Genomic DNA, 13,772 nt, shown 5'->3' with positions numbered 1-13,772 from the left:
CTTAACTATAAGCTACTAAAATGCTAACCACTTTTGCAGCATATATTTGCCCCTAAAATATCTATGGGTCTTGGTGCTATTTATTACATTTGTACAGTGGAGGCTGGTGGAGTTGTGAATCTGCTCTGGGTTTCAGTTCAGTTCCTAAAGAAGCTATCTAAGGTGCTGGACCATATCCCCAAAATGGGTTCAGCACCTTGGATAGCTCTTTTTAGAATTCTGACTGAAATCCAGAGTGGATTCACAGGCCCACTGACATTGAAGCCACCAGCCTCCACTGTATTTATATCCTACTTTTCCTTCAAAAGAGCCTCGTGTGGCGCAGAGTGTTAAGCGGCAGTTACTGCAGCCGAAACTCTTCCCCACGGCCTGAGTTCGATCCCAGCGGAAGCTGGTTCTCAGGCAGCCGGCTCAGGTCAACTCAGCCTTCCATCCTTCCGAGGTCGGTAAAATGAGTACCCAGCTAGCTGGGGGGAGAGGTAGCCACGACTGGGGAAGGCAATGGCAAACCACCCCGCTACAAAGTCTGCCAAGAAAACGTCAGCGAAAGCAGGCGTCCCTCTAGGAGTCAGTAATGACTTAAGTGCTTGCACGAGAGGTTTCTTTCCTTTTCCTTCCTTTCCTTCAAAGAGCTCAAGGCGCAGGGCAATTCGTGGAGCACCCACCCACCCACCCATCCATTTTAAAAATGTCCTTGTGAGTTACGAAAGGTTTAAAAGACAGTGATTGGCCAAAGGTCACCCACAAAGCTTCGCAGCTGAGTAGGGATATGAATCCACGTATATCTCCTATATTATACCCATCCTCTATTCTCATCTGGCAAGGTTTTTTTTTAACCATAAACTATGCTAGAGAAGCAGTTAGATCCGCCAAAAGGTTTTTGTTTCCAGATTTTTCATTATAGTCCCTGGCAACGCCAGGTTAATTTGGGGATACTGCGATATACAAACATCTATAAAAAGATGAGAACTCAGGTCCATGGATGTATATGCAGAAGTACAAGTGGCTATGTGAAGGAAAGCTGAAGACAATATATATATATATATATATATATATATATATATATATACCCTTGTGTACAATGTAATGTTGGATCTTGCCCTCTATAAAATAAGAGTATAAGAAGAGCAGAGCTGCATTAGGCCAAAGGCTTATCTAATCCAGCATTCTGTTCACAGTGGCCAACCATATGGGAAGCCCACAGCAGGGCACGAGTGCCATAGCACTCTCCTGCCCATGTTCCCCAGCAACTGGTGTACATAGGCATAGTGCCTCTGATTCTGGAGAGAACATACAGCCATCAGGACTAGCAGCCATTCATAGCCTTAGGCTCCAGGAATTTGTCCATTTTTTTTTAAAGCCATCTAAATTGGTGCCTGTGGCGTTACACCCCACAAGTCAGTTCCCTAATGCATGTCTGCAATAGGTAAGTCTGTGGTGCTTAGAATGTTGACCTGAGTGGGCGGAGTTAAAATGTCTTGGGGTGGGGTGGGAGTGATATATAAGGGAACGACCAAGGGGATTGAGGGGGACTTTTAGGTACTCTTAGAGTCTTCAGCCTTTAGTGCTTTAGCTCTCTGTGTGTAGAGTACTTGGGTTCTGGAGAGTTTGAGGTTCAGTGTAGAGAATGGTGTCTTTTGAGTGGGGTGTGCAGATAGACAGTTTGTGTAAAATAAACAATACTGATAATAAAATTCAAGAGTGAATGTGTGTGTGACAGGAAAGCATGTACGTGAATGGGTGAAAGGATTGGATGAGAGGTTTCAAAAAGGGTTTTAAATGTTTTATTTTGAAACAAAGCTTGTGAACTCTTAAAATAAATTTTAATTATTTTGTTTTTAACTACCACAAAAATCCCATGTGTCTGTTTGGCATTTATCATCTGAAGTTTATTCATTTAATCCCCGCTCTGACAATAATTCACCCCAGCACATATAATTCACAGCGCATTATTTTTTTTATTGAATTCTTTCTCCATTTAACCCCTTTCTCCAAATAGTTGGGAGAAAGGTGGTGTTTGTCCCTCGCCTCAGGCGTATCAAGTGGTGGTGCTTGGCTTGAGCAGGGAGTGTCCGCGGCCGGGCCTGGCGTTCAGAGCCTGTGTTGTGGCCATCACTACATTTAGTGATAACGAATTCCATTGTTTAACTACGGGCTGTGTGAAGAAGTACTTAGCTTTATCTGTTGTGGATCTCCCACCAATAAGCCTCATGCGATGACCCTGGGTTCTAATATTATGAGAGCAAGAGAAAAATTTACTCCTATCCACTTTCTTCACACCATGCATAATTTTACATAAAATTGAAATACAATAAATTTTTATAAATGTATTTATTTATTTTTGAAAATTCTATACCACCCTTCAGCATAGCTTGCAAGGCAGTTTACAAAAAGAAGATAAAATACAACTAAGATATAAACAGCACATGAAAACATTAAATACATTTAAAAGCCTCGGAAAATAAGCATGCATTTTTCTGGTGCCAAAAAAATAAAAAAGATAACAGGGAGGGAATATCACAAGCAAGATGCCACTGAGAAGGGGCTCTCTCTGACTGCCCCTGAAGAAGAAGAAAAATATATATTTCTGCAACGCCATTGGGCTTTAATAAATTTACTTTTGAGAACCTGTTTCTTATTAACCTTCTCATTGTACATAGTGCTTTCCTATTTTGCTTCCCATTATAACAGAGCTTTCCAAACTGTGTCGTGACACATTAGTGTGTCAGCTGCAGTGTGTAGGTGTGTCACGCGAACGTAACGAGAAACCTGAGTCTATGTGAAGTAAGCAATACCAACTTGCATGCATTTTTACGCAGCAAAGGCGCCGATTAGTATAGTGCGCTAGTATATTCCCCTTCCGTCGTATCCGTGTATGCACACCACGGTCGAGGGGTCATACAGGTACTGTACATGCGCAGTATGCATAATCGGGTCGAAACAGCTGATTCCGCGTCACTTCCCGTGACACGGCTGCACCTGAAGTGACGCATTCGAGAAATTCCATGGGTCCAGTTTTTTTATAGAACACCGTCTCAACTGCTGCTCAATCGCAGCTTGACAAAATTGGTTCAATGTGAAAAGTCTTGGAAATGTATGTTATTATCTTGCAAATCATATATTTTTAAAAATATAAATGAAAGGTTTTCATGAGATATGTTGTGTCCCTTTTCGTTATTACAATTTATGTATGTGTCCGTATCTCTTATAAGGGGTTAGTTTAACGTCTGATTTGCTAGTAAAACTGAATTACTGTGTTGCGAAATTATGCATGTCTAAAAAGTGTGTCACCAACATGGAAAGTTTGGAAAGCTCTGCATTATAAGAACTTCATAATTTTTAAGAACTGGTGACTAACAGTTTGCTTGTTTTCCTCTTCCCTCCTCCTCCCTTTTCCTTTTGTGTTGTGTCTTTTAGATTGGAATGCTGAGGGTAAGCTCTATCTTGTTTGTTTATGATTTTATGTCAGCAACTCTGGGAGCCCTTTTTGGCTGATGAGTGGGGTAAAATACTTAAAAGAAATCATATTTATATAGCCCTTCTTAGACATTATTGTACCTCAGTCTCCTTACAACAGTGATCAGCAAATTTGGCTTTGGGAAATGCCCATCAGATGCCAACCCAGAGAAAAGACGAGTATGTGGAAGGAGTGGTGTGGGCATAAGCAACGGGACGTGGTAAGAGTCAGCTTTGGAAGGTAGGAGAGAGAACTGGACCCTCCGTCCTCTTCAGCGTGGTCTTCTAGTCGCTAATCCTGGCTCCTTGCAACCCTAAGATCAACCCTCTACAATTGGAGGCCTGGGATGAAGTGTGCAAGCGAGGATGCGCTGGTGACGAAGCGCGCTGCTTGATCCGAAAGCCTGGGCTGCCGCCGCTTTTCCTCCCCCAGCAGGAGAGGGGCAGAGGCTGCTGTGGTGTAGGAAGGCTCCTGCTAAGCCGCGACCCTTTGTCTCCCTTTGAAGAGAGAGGAATCAGTGGGGGCAGAAGCCTCGCCTCCCCTCCCCTCCCCTCCCCGCCTGCCTTCCGTCCGTCCGTCCCTCCCGTCCCCCTGGCCGCGTCTTTGGGTGGCTCTCGGGTCGCCGTGTCAATCACAGCCGCCCAGGAGCTGCAGGGTTGCGCCGCGCGCTCGCAGCCACTCAACAGGTTGGAAAGTCATTAATTACTTGCTCGGCCATGCAGGTTTGCGCTCAGGCGGCTCCTCTTGCCGCCGCCACTTTACTGCCGCCGCCGCCGCCGCCGCCTTCTTGCTGCCGCCGACCTCCTCGCCGCCGCCGCCGCCGCCGCCCGTGGAGTGTTAGCGCGCAGGATGGCCGCCCCTCCCGCCTTCTCCTCCCGCCGGCTCCTTGCACCGGCGTCGTTGCTCTTGCTGCTTGCCTGCGCCCTCCGCGCTAAGGTAAGGGGTGGGGGGACGCTCGGCCATGGCCGCTTTCCAAGCGCCGAGGCATGCTTGGGGTTTCTGCAAGGCGATTTTGCAAGCTGCTGCTCCTCCTCCTCCTCCCGGCTCTTTTTGCCAACGTGCTCCCCGAGCGTTGCTGGGCAAATGCACCGGGTCGCCGGCTGTGCCCAGGTCAGGGAACCGAAGAAAGGCTCCGAGCGGCCTCGTGCTCCTCGGCTCTTGCCTCCCCCAGCGACCATCATCAAGATTTGACATGCCATGGATCTGGGTCTGCGAATCGGTCTGTCTGGGTCCAATCCAACATAAGTCTTACTTAGAGTAGACCCATTGAAATGAATGAGGTTTATGTTAAGTCATGACTAACTTAAGTCCTATTCATTTCAATGGGTCTACTCTAAGTAGGACTTACGTTGGATTGTACGCCCTTCTCTTCTTAGGCTCTGTCCCTCCCCACTTCAGATTCTGTTTTCTAGAAGTAGGCAGGAAAAGGGGAATGGATGAAACTTTGGAGGCGGCCAACTGTTCCCTCCACTATTTTAAACTTCCAAGGTATTAGGAAATCGGAAAAAGCAAACTTTTCAAACTCCTCCTGGCTATTTTGCTCCTGCGATTCCCTTCTCCTTCCCCTTGCCCATCAAAACCAATCCATCGCCCTTTTGGAGGCCAGGCGTTTTCACACATGGCATCCAGAACGCCTTTGATCTTCTCTCCTGCTCTTTCTGCACAGGTGTAAATACCATTATTGTAGGAGAGGTAGGCATTCCGTGTGTTAGTGTCGCACTTGAATTACAGACTTGGGGAAAAAGCAAACCCCAGTTTGGGGGATCATGTATGAAAAGGTAGAGTCCAAAGCGACCAGCAGCTGTTAATAATATGAATTAGGATGGATTGCATCTGGACAACCCGATATCCTGATCCCAAATGTGTTATGTGGAAGTATGGGCAATTCACATGTGTTGTGCCATATGCATTGCCACCCTGTCTGTACTTTCCGTACATTATATGCATATGGCTCCCAGACCAGTGTCACTCTGGATCCCTTGTAGTGTTGCACAGGAGGTTGAGAAACAGGTGTTGGCTTGTGCACGCTTGAAAGCCATCTGCTAGAGCAGCATTGCAAGGGGTCCTGGGACACACGCTCTCAGGTTGTGTGACACACACAGCCATTTAGGGAATCAAAGTTACAATGGAAGGTAGAGTGAGTCATTTGCAGGCCAAAATTCGTGTATGGTCATTGCTTTCACATCCACATAAACATACTTAAGATTGGATAATTAAAATTAGGGTGACCATATGAAAAGGAGGACAGAGCTCCTGTATCTTTAACAGTTGTACTGAAAAGGAAATTTCAGCAGGAGTCATTTGTATATATGGGGAACCTGGGGAAATTTCCTCTTCATCACAACAGTTAAAGTTGCAGGTGCCCTGCCCTCTTTTAAATCTGGTCACTCTAGTATAGCTCCTGCACCTTTAACTGCTGTAAAGAAGAGAGAATTTCACCAGGTTCTCCATATATACAAATGATACCTGCTGAAATTCCCTTTTCTATGCAACTGTTAAGGATACAGGAGCCTTGTCCTCCTTTTCATATGGTCACCCTAATTAAAATGCAGTCTTATTCTAATTCACTTATGGACACAATCCTATGCATGTTTAGACAGAAAAATGTTTTACAATTCCCAGTTGTAGGCCTTTTTTTCCTGGCTGGCGCATGTTGGGAGTTGTAGGATTTTTCTCTTGTCTAAGTATGCATAGGATTGCACCCTTAGAGACATTTTGCTCTCTGGGTAAACTGAATCTTCAGCTACAAACTGCTTACCGAAGAAAGAGTATTGTTGGCTTTTTCTTTTCTTTTCATTTTAAACAGCATTCTTCTGTGCCTCCTTGTCCCCCAGGCATTTGTAAAGTGAATCCCTGGCCTAGGCTGCCCCTCCCCAATTTTACCATTAAGTGCAGGTGGTGGGTGAAGATGGCCCATTCACTTGGTGTTTGGTGTTTTGTGAGGGAGGCAAAGGCACACCTTCTGACCTTCCAGAAAAGCTCTAATTAGAGCCCTGTGCTCTTAATAACACTTGTCTCCCTGCAGCTGTAAAAACTCCTCTGTCAAATCCTCCTCATTATTACAGAACACCCATTCAGAGACCATCCCAGCAAGCACTACCTCTGTCATTATAAATGGAGGAGGCAACCCCCCCACTCACCCCACACGCTAACTTCAATCCGCTTGCCTAAGCCTCCCAAATTTCATGGGTCATTGAACCTATTGTGGCCCTGTTTCTCAGAGGCCTGCAAGGAAACCCTCTGCCATTTCCTCACTGTGAATAGCCAGAGGGACACGTCTTTCTATACATCTAAGACAGGAAGGATTGCTTCCCACTTGCAAATGAGGTCTAGGTTGTAACGTTCTCCTCTGCGTCTGTACCCCAAGCTCCTGGCAGCTGAGGAGACGTTTATTTTCTACATTAAAATTGGACACACCACACAGAATTTACTTTGCTCTGGATTTGGCCTTCCCACAGTGCCCACGCTGAAATATAGCAGAGCTGCTGATCCTGAAAGGGGAGTAATCCTCTGCATCTCTGTGTGAGTTGCTGCTGTAAATGTGCCTCCTGAGTGGGAGGAGGCATGCTCAGAGCACTGACTCGCACAGAGGCACAGCAGTTGGTCTCCTTGAGTGGGTAATTCTGATGCATCTCTGCATTATGTGGGATTGGAGCGCTTAGTCAGTCCTGATGGAGAGACACAGCAGAATTATCTGCCCTTATGGGAAACTGATTGGAAAGAGACCCACACAGAGACTCACAGGATCTTCTATTTGTGTTGTTTGTTTGTTTTTAAAACGCCACCCACCCTAGTGACTCTTTTTAAGGCACATAGTGTGCCTTCAGGTATGGCCCACTGTGGCCATATTCTCATCCCATTATAAACATGTGTTTCATATGCATTCAGCATTGTCTGAACCAATGGAGTCTGAACCAATGGAGTTTTTGAGGAAGGAGATGTGATCTTGAAAGATAAAAGATCCAAATCAAACACATTTGGGTTTGGGGAAGGATTTGCCGCTGCTTCACACTTCATGCAACTGCCACAGTATGCCAGCATTCATCACACTAAATGCATAAAGAGGGAAGGTGAGATGTGTATCTTCAAAGTATTCAGGGACATTAGTGAAATCAGGTTGCCCAGCCAGCCCCCATCTTGGTTGATAATCCCTTGTCCACTGAATCTGTGACAAGCCCATACAGATAACCAAACTGCCATGGGGTGAAGAATCCTCATCTCAATGGCTTGGTTGTCTGTGTCTTCCTGCCAAGTGATAAGGAGGGGTTTACCATGCATCAGGTAATCTGTATGGGTTCAATATCATTGATGAAAATGGCCATGAAAGAACAGGTTGCAAGTGCCAGCACAATATTATGGAATTCTAGAAAATCATTCCACCTACAACAATCATTACGGGAATTCCAGCAAAGGACAATATGTTTATACGCAAAGCTGCAACCACTCAGATCTGAGAACCCAAAATTCTGCACCAAGAAAATGCAAGTTCTTGCACTCAATATATATTATGGAATTAAGTGAAACATATGCAGACTTGCTTCTTCATATTCCAAGTTGCATGTTTCAGTCTAGATCAGATAAAAAAGACCCCCCCCCCCCATCCTGGATTTATTAAAAAAAGGAATACTGTTATAGCTGGGTGTATCTGTATGTAAAAACCAGTACATCTGTATCATTAAGAGAATGTAAGTTTATTTATTTACAACATTTACATACCACTCCACATGTAATCAGATTCTGGATCAGTGAACAATAAAAGATAAAAGGATTAGCCATATTAAAAGTTTAAAAAAACAGAATACTTATAAAAAACATGGCTGGTCAGTCGAATAAGGCTTGTTGAAATAAAGATGTTTTCACCAGGTGCAAAAAACAACTCAGTGTTGGTGCCTGCCTGACCTCCAGAGGCAGGGAGTCCACCGAGTGAGACCCACCACACTGAAGTCCCTACTTCGGGTGGAGTCCAACTGGCCCATAGGTCCATGCAGAACCACCGAGAGCATCCCATCTGATGACCTCAGTGACTGGGCAGGTTGATAAGGGAGAAGGCGATCTCTCAATTTTTCTGGTCCCAAGTTGTTTAGGGCTTTATACACTAGTAGCAAAACCTTAAACCTGCCCAGTAGCAAACAGGCAGCTGGTGAATTGGGGTGGGCCAGGAGTTCTCAAGCTAACCATTCCCTGTTTCTGTCAGGACAGTAGTGAGGCAGCAGAAGGAGCTGGAGCCTGGAATGAAGAGGTGACCAAGTGGTGGGGAGAATGGAGCTCCTGGTCCACATGCTCCCGCACCTGTGGAGGGGGTGTGATGTCCCGAGAGAGGCACTGCTTGCGGCAGCGGTAAGTAACCGAGCAGGGCCAGCTGATGTGGACACTTGACAAAATAGCTGAAGCTGATGATGTTACCTCCGCAGTAAAGGCAGCGGTACAAAAAAAGAAATACATGGCAGGTAGCAGAGATTCGTACGAAGTCAGACATCTCTCCATTCAGCCCAGTTTCTCTTCATCCTTCGTTTGCACTCCTCCTCCTCCTTTTCGGGCCATTGTATTCCCCCCCAGTCCCCCTGGGCTCCCCTATTCATCTTCCGGAGGTACGGCAGCTAACATCCTGAGCTAGTTCCCTGATTGAAGGGAAGCGGGATGGAGGGGGGCAGCGGTTGCACAATGGTGGTGACCGGTTTCGTTCTCATGAATTCCAGCAACTCTCTCAGCCCATTCCAATTCCCATCCAGTTGGCCGGCAAGGGCTAGGCAGAAGCCCTTACCTCCACTCCAGAGAACTGAATGAGACCCCCTGGAGAGGCACCTCTCTTAACCTGGCGCTCCCAATCCCACAATGCTAATGAGAAACTGGCATCCAAGAGCTCACTATGCTGTGCTTATCCACTCCCCCTTGCTCCTTTCTATTCTGCATGAACGCACTTCTGAGCAGAGGAAGCCTGAACAAGGCCCCCCTTCCTTTCCTCTTTCCTTCCGTCAAAAGGAGGTTGGGGGGGGGGGAGAGAAAATGTCTCCTTTTATGTGGGCTGGCTGGCTGCATAATTAGGGTCCGGATATGCTGAGGTGCCTTCCGTCTGGAGATGGCAGCGATTCTCCGACATACTTTGAAATAAATTGCGACTTTGACAAGGCACAGCAGTGTCCCTTTTAAAAAAACAACAACGGCCCTATGACTTATAGTTCCAGGCATCTTCAAAAAAAGAAGTGTGCTTATATGTAGATGCATTTATTTTTATTTATTTGGGATAGTTATATACCACTAAATATAATAAAATCCCTGAGCAGTTCACGTATAAATATTAAAATTGCATTTAAAAATGTATGAGTTTCTCTCTCTCTCTCCGTGTGTGTGTGTGTGTGTGTGCATGTGCAGATGTGCTAGAATGTTTGTATGCCAGAATGTAATAATAGTATTAGATATTATTATTATTATTATTATTATTATTATTATTTGCATTTTTATACCGCCCAACAGCCGAAGCTCTTTGGGCGGTTCACAAAAACTAAAACCATTCAAAATATAAAACAAACAGTATAAAAACATGATATAAAACACACATTAAAAACTGATTAAAAACATACCATACATGATTAAAATATCTTTAAAACATTAAAACGTCTCTAAAACATTCTAAAATTTCACTGGATAGGCCTGCCGGAATAGATCAGTCTTTATTGCTTTTTTAAATTCTAAAAGACCGTCAAGTTGACGAATTTCTTCTGGCAGGCCATTCCACTGTCTGGGAGCAGCAGAAGAGAAGTTCCTCTGGGTAACAGTTGTTAATCTAGTTTGTACTAGCTGAAGTAGATTCTTCCCAGAGGACCTGAGTGTGCGGGGCAGATTGTACGGGAGAAGGCGATCCCGCAGGTAGCCTGGACCCAAACCATGTAGGGCTTTAAAGGCAATAACCAACACTTTGTACTTCGCCCGGAATGGGGAATGCCTTATGTCCCAGACTCATTAAAACAGGGGTGGGCAACTTGTGGATCTCTAGATGTTTTGGCCTACAACTCCCATGAGCCTTCACCATTGGCTAGGCTGATAGCAGTTGTAGGCCAAAACAGCTGGAGGGCCACAAGTTGCCCACCCCGGCATTAAAAGAAGACACACAAAACAAGGTTCTTAAAAAGCTTTCTGTCCTTTCAATCAGTTGATGGTTTTCTCACTTGGGATCAGGAAGCTGCCTCCTCACCAAGGCCCATTAAAAGCGGTTGTGTTGGAAATGTGTGGGTTTTGTGGGGACGTTCTAGACTATGGCGGTCTTCTTCTGATAAAGGTGGGGCTGGGCATTGCTTAAGTTTAATCCTAAACTCTCTTACCTGGGATTCCGCCCCTTCAAAATCTGTGGGGCTTATTTCTGAGTAGTCGGTATCTGGAAAAAGTCAGGCTGGTGCATCTGAATGATATATCCTCTGCTTTGGAAGCCCTGTGTTATGCTTAATCCCATATGCATGTGTGCTGCCTAACGTTACTTAGGGCTGAGGAAGCAGCATTCGGCACATGTCCAGAGACATTCTGAACATGTTCCAGGATTGAAAACAAGTTTCAGGGCTGCAGCATGATGAGTTCTGGCTCAAATTTAAGCCCTCAGGCTAACCCTGCCCCCTCCCCCATTCAGTCTATATTTTGGAGTGAAACACTTCTCTCTCCTGCTTTGGGTAGGGTGACCATATGAAAAGGAGGACAGGGCTCCTGTACCTTTAACAATGGTAGAGAAAAGGGAATTTCAGCAGGGGTCATTTGTATGCATGCAGCACCTGGTGAAATTCCCTCTTCCTCACAACAGTTAAAGCTGCAGGAGCAGGGCTCCTGCAGTTTTAACTGTTGTGATAGAGAATTTCAGCAGGTGCTGCATGCATACAAATGACACCAGCTGAAATTCCCTTTTCTATACAACTGTTAAAGATACAGTAGCCTTGTCCTCCTTTTCATATGGTCAGCCTAGGCAAGGGGGAATTTATACCCTGTGCAGGTGGAGAAGTCATGGGTCTTCTGGAAGCTGAGATTGTCATTCCATCAACAAGAAAGCTTCTCTTTTCTTTGCAGGCTACAAGTATCTCAGGGAACAAACAGCAGCATGTGCCTGGGTCAGTCCAAGCACTACCAGCTGTGCCAGCAACAGGTAACATCTACTCTCGTATTTTCTATATTTATTTATTTATTTATTTATTAAATTTATATTCCGTCTTTTTTCCTCTTCCAAGGAGCCCAAGTACGTGATCCTCGTCCTCTCCATTTTATCCTCACAACAACCCTGTGAGGTAGGTTAGGCTGAGAGTCACTGTCTGGCCCAAAGTCGCCCAGTGAGCTTTATGGCAGAGTGTGGGGACTTGAACCCGGATCTCCCCAGTTCCAGTCCAGCACTCTAATCACTACATCACACTAGCTCTCATAGATACTTATTTTGACCCTGAAGGATGACTTGTTCTCTCTGTGGGCTACTGTGAGCATGAAATAAAACAAGAGTTCTATCATCATCATCATCATCATCATCATCATCTATATCCCGCCCCATAGCCGAAGCTCTCTGGGCAGTTGTGTATTAATACCTATATGGTGGTAATTGGTTGTGCATTAATACCTATATGGTGGCATCAATATCTACGGAACCTGACAGCATGTAATTGGGATTGCCAGGATGTAACTCAGGTGCTCCTTACAGCTTCTTACACTTCACTACTGGAAGATCTAGGAGTAATACTTCTTAGCATTCCTGGGAAAACAAAGGAACAGTGAAGATAGCTCCTTGCCGGGGACAGTCTACTTCTCAATGCAAGAAAATATGGGCTAAGCCAATGACTGGGTTTGGACGACACGATAACCAACGGTGGGTTAAATAAACAACGGTGAGTTAAATAGTCAAAGGTGGGTTGTTGTGTTGTCTGTCGGGAGTTTTTCATAGCACAGTTGGTTATTCGGCCGAAATAACCAATGCTAATAACCAACCCTGTGCAGACTTGGCTATTTGAACCACCCTTCGCTATTGTGCTGTGTGGTGGGTACCTTTGACTATATCATTGCACACCGTTGGTTATTTTTGGCGACTACAGAGTTCCCTGGCAAGAGCGGCCAAAGCGGCAGCTGCTGCTCTATCCCAACATGCAGAATAGGTTTTCTGCAGCAATGGCTGGTGGGATACTAGCAGGAAGACTGTGGGGTGGGGAGGGGAGAGGTCGGGGTATGTGTCAATCAAACACACTGTTGACTAATAGTCAGCTCAGCACTGGCCTTTATCCACACCATGGTTGATAATAATCATGTTGTTTGGGGAATACCCCTTTAATAATCAACCGTGGAGTGGACCGTTTAACCCCCCATTGACTATTGTGTTGTCCAAACTTAAAACTTTTTGAGCTCAGCCCCCCCCCCCCAAATCTAAACTTACTGGGGCTTCCCCCAAACCAAGTAGCAACCACCTCTTCACTGAGCATGTACAGAGATCCCTGTATGTGGCTGTATGGAGGATGCAGGTATGTGTAAGGATAATAGGGGAAAGGGACATTAATGAAAATTATTTAGCAGGAGCAGTTATGTCCCCCTTGCTGTCTCTTCTGTTACCCCCCCCCAGTTCCAGTTCCAGTTCCAGTTCCACTCACTTTTCTAAGTCCATCTTCAAAGTAAGCAGATGATTAGCATTGCTTGCTTTTCTGGAGGATCGAGCATTTCCTGCTCCTGCCTATGTCTGTCATGGCTTCCTGGGGTGTGTGTGGGCGGAGAGCTCTCCCCACAGATTTAAAAAGACAACCAGAACCAGATCTGACATTGGCGAGAGAGGGGGGCAATTCCATCAAGCCCCTCCTCTGTGAAGTCCAGCTGCCTGTTGGAAGACTTGTGAGGCAGGAGCAGCCCTGACCCCCTGACCCAGATCAGAGGTGGGTTGTGGGGAGGTTCTTTCCCTTCCACTGAGGGCCAGAGATATCCAGCACCCGAGCAGATCTCAGATGCAGGGCGAGGGAGTCTATTCCTATCTTTCAGAGTGAAAGATTTATACGTGGAGTTCATCCCTGCAGAGACCGTAAGCAACTTTACTCAAACTTGTTTCTAAGCTGCCTGGAGGATCTAAATGGTTGGATATAAGCCGCAGTTTTCTTCCACCTGTTTGAGAATTCAGGAGCGAGCTCTGCTTCATTTCTCAGCATCAGAGCACAGCAAAGAGGAAAAGAAGTCATTTAATCCTCATTGCGTTGACCATTGAGAAATAAAATATTCTTTTTAGTTCATTTTGGCCTTCCTATCCTTCCTCTAAGGAGCTCCAGGTAGTAGGCATGGGCCCTGCCCCCTTTTATCCTCTCGGTGGGGGGTATTTTGGATTGAGCAA

General features: G+C 45.6%; 1 protein-coding gene across 1 annotated transcript in view; it reads left to right on the top strand.

Moving 5' to 3' along the window:
* Nucleotides 1-4,306: 4,306 nt before the first annotated feature.
* LOC134392634 (ADAMTS-like protein 2) overlaps nt 4,307-13,772 on the top strand; it is a 38,686-nt gene continuing 29,220 nt past the window's right edge. Inside the window, exons 1-3 of the mRNA XM_063117114.1 lie at nt 4,307-4,393; nt 8,652-8,794; nt 11,501-11,576. Of these exons, the coding sequence (XP_062973184.1) occupies nt 4,307-4,393; nt 8,652-8,794; nt 11,501-11,576 (306 nt within the window). The remainder of the gene's footprint in view (nt 4,394-8,651; nt 8,795-11,500; nt 11,577-13,772) is intronic.

This window comes from Elgaria multicarinata, chromosome 1, assembly GCF_023053635.1.
Source record: "Elgaria multicarinata webbii isolate HBS135686 ecotype San Diego chromosome 1, rElgMul1.1.pri, whole genome shotgun sequence".
NCBI lineage: Eukaryota > Metazoa > Chordata > Lepidosauria > Squamata > Anguidae > Elgaria > Elgaria multicarinata.
Note: the sequence above shows the minus strand (reverse complement) of the source record. Positions and strands in the feature narration are given on the sequence as shown.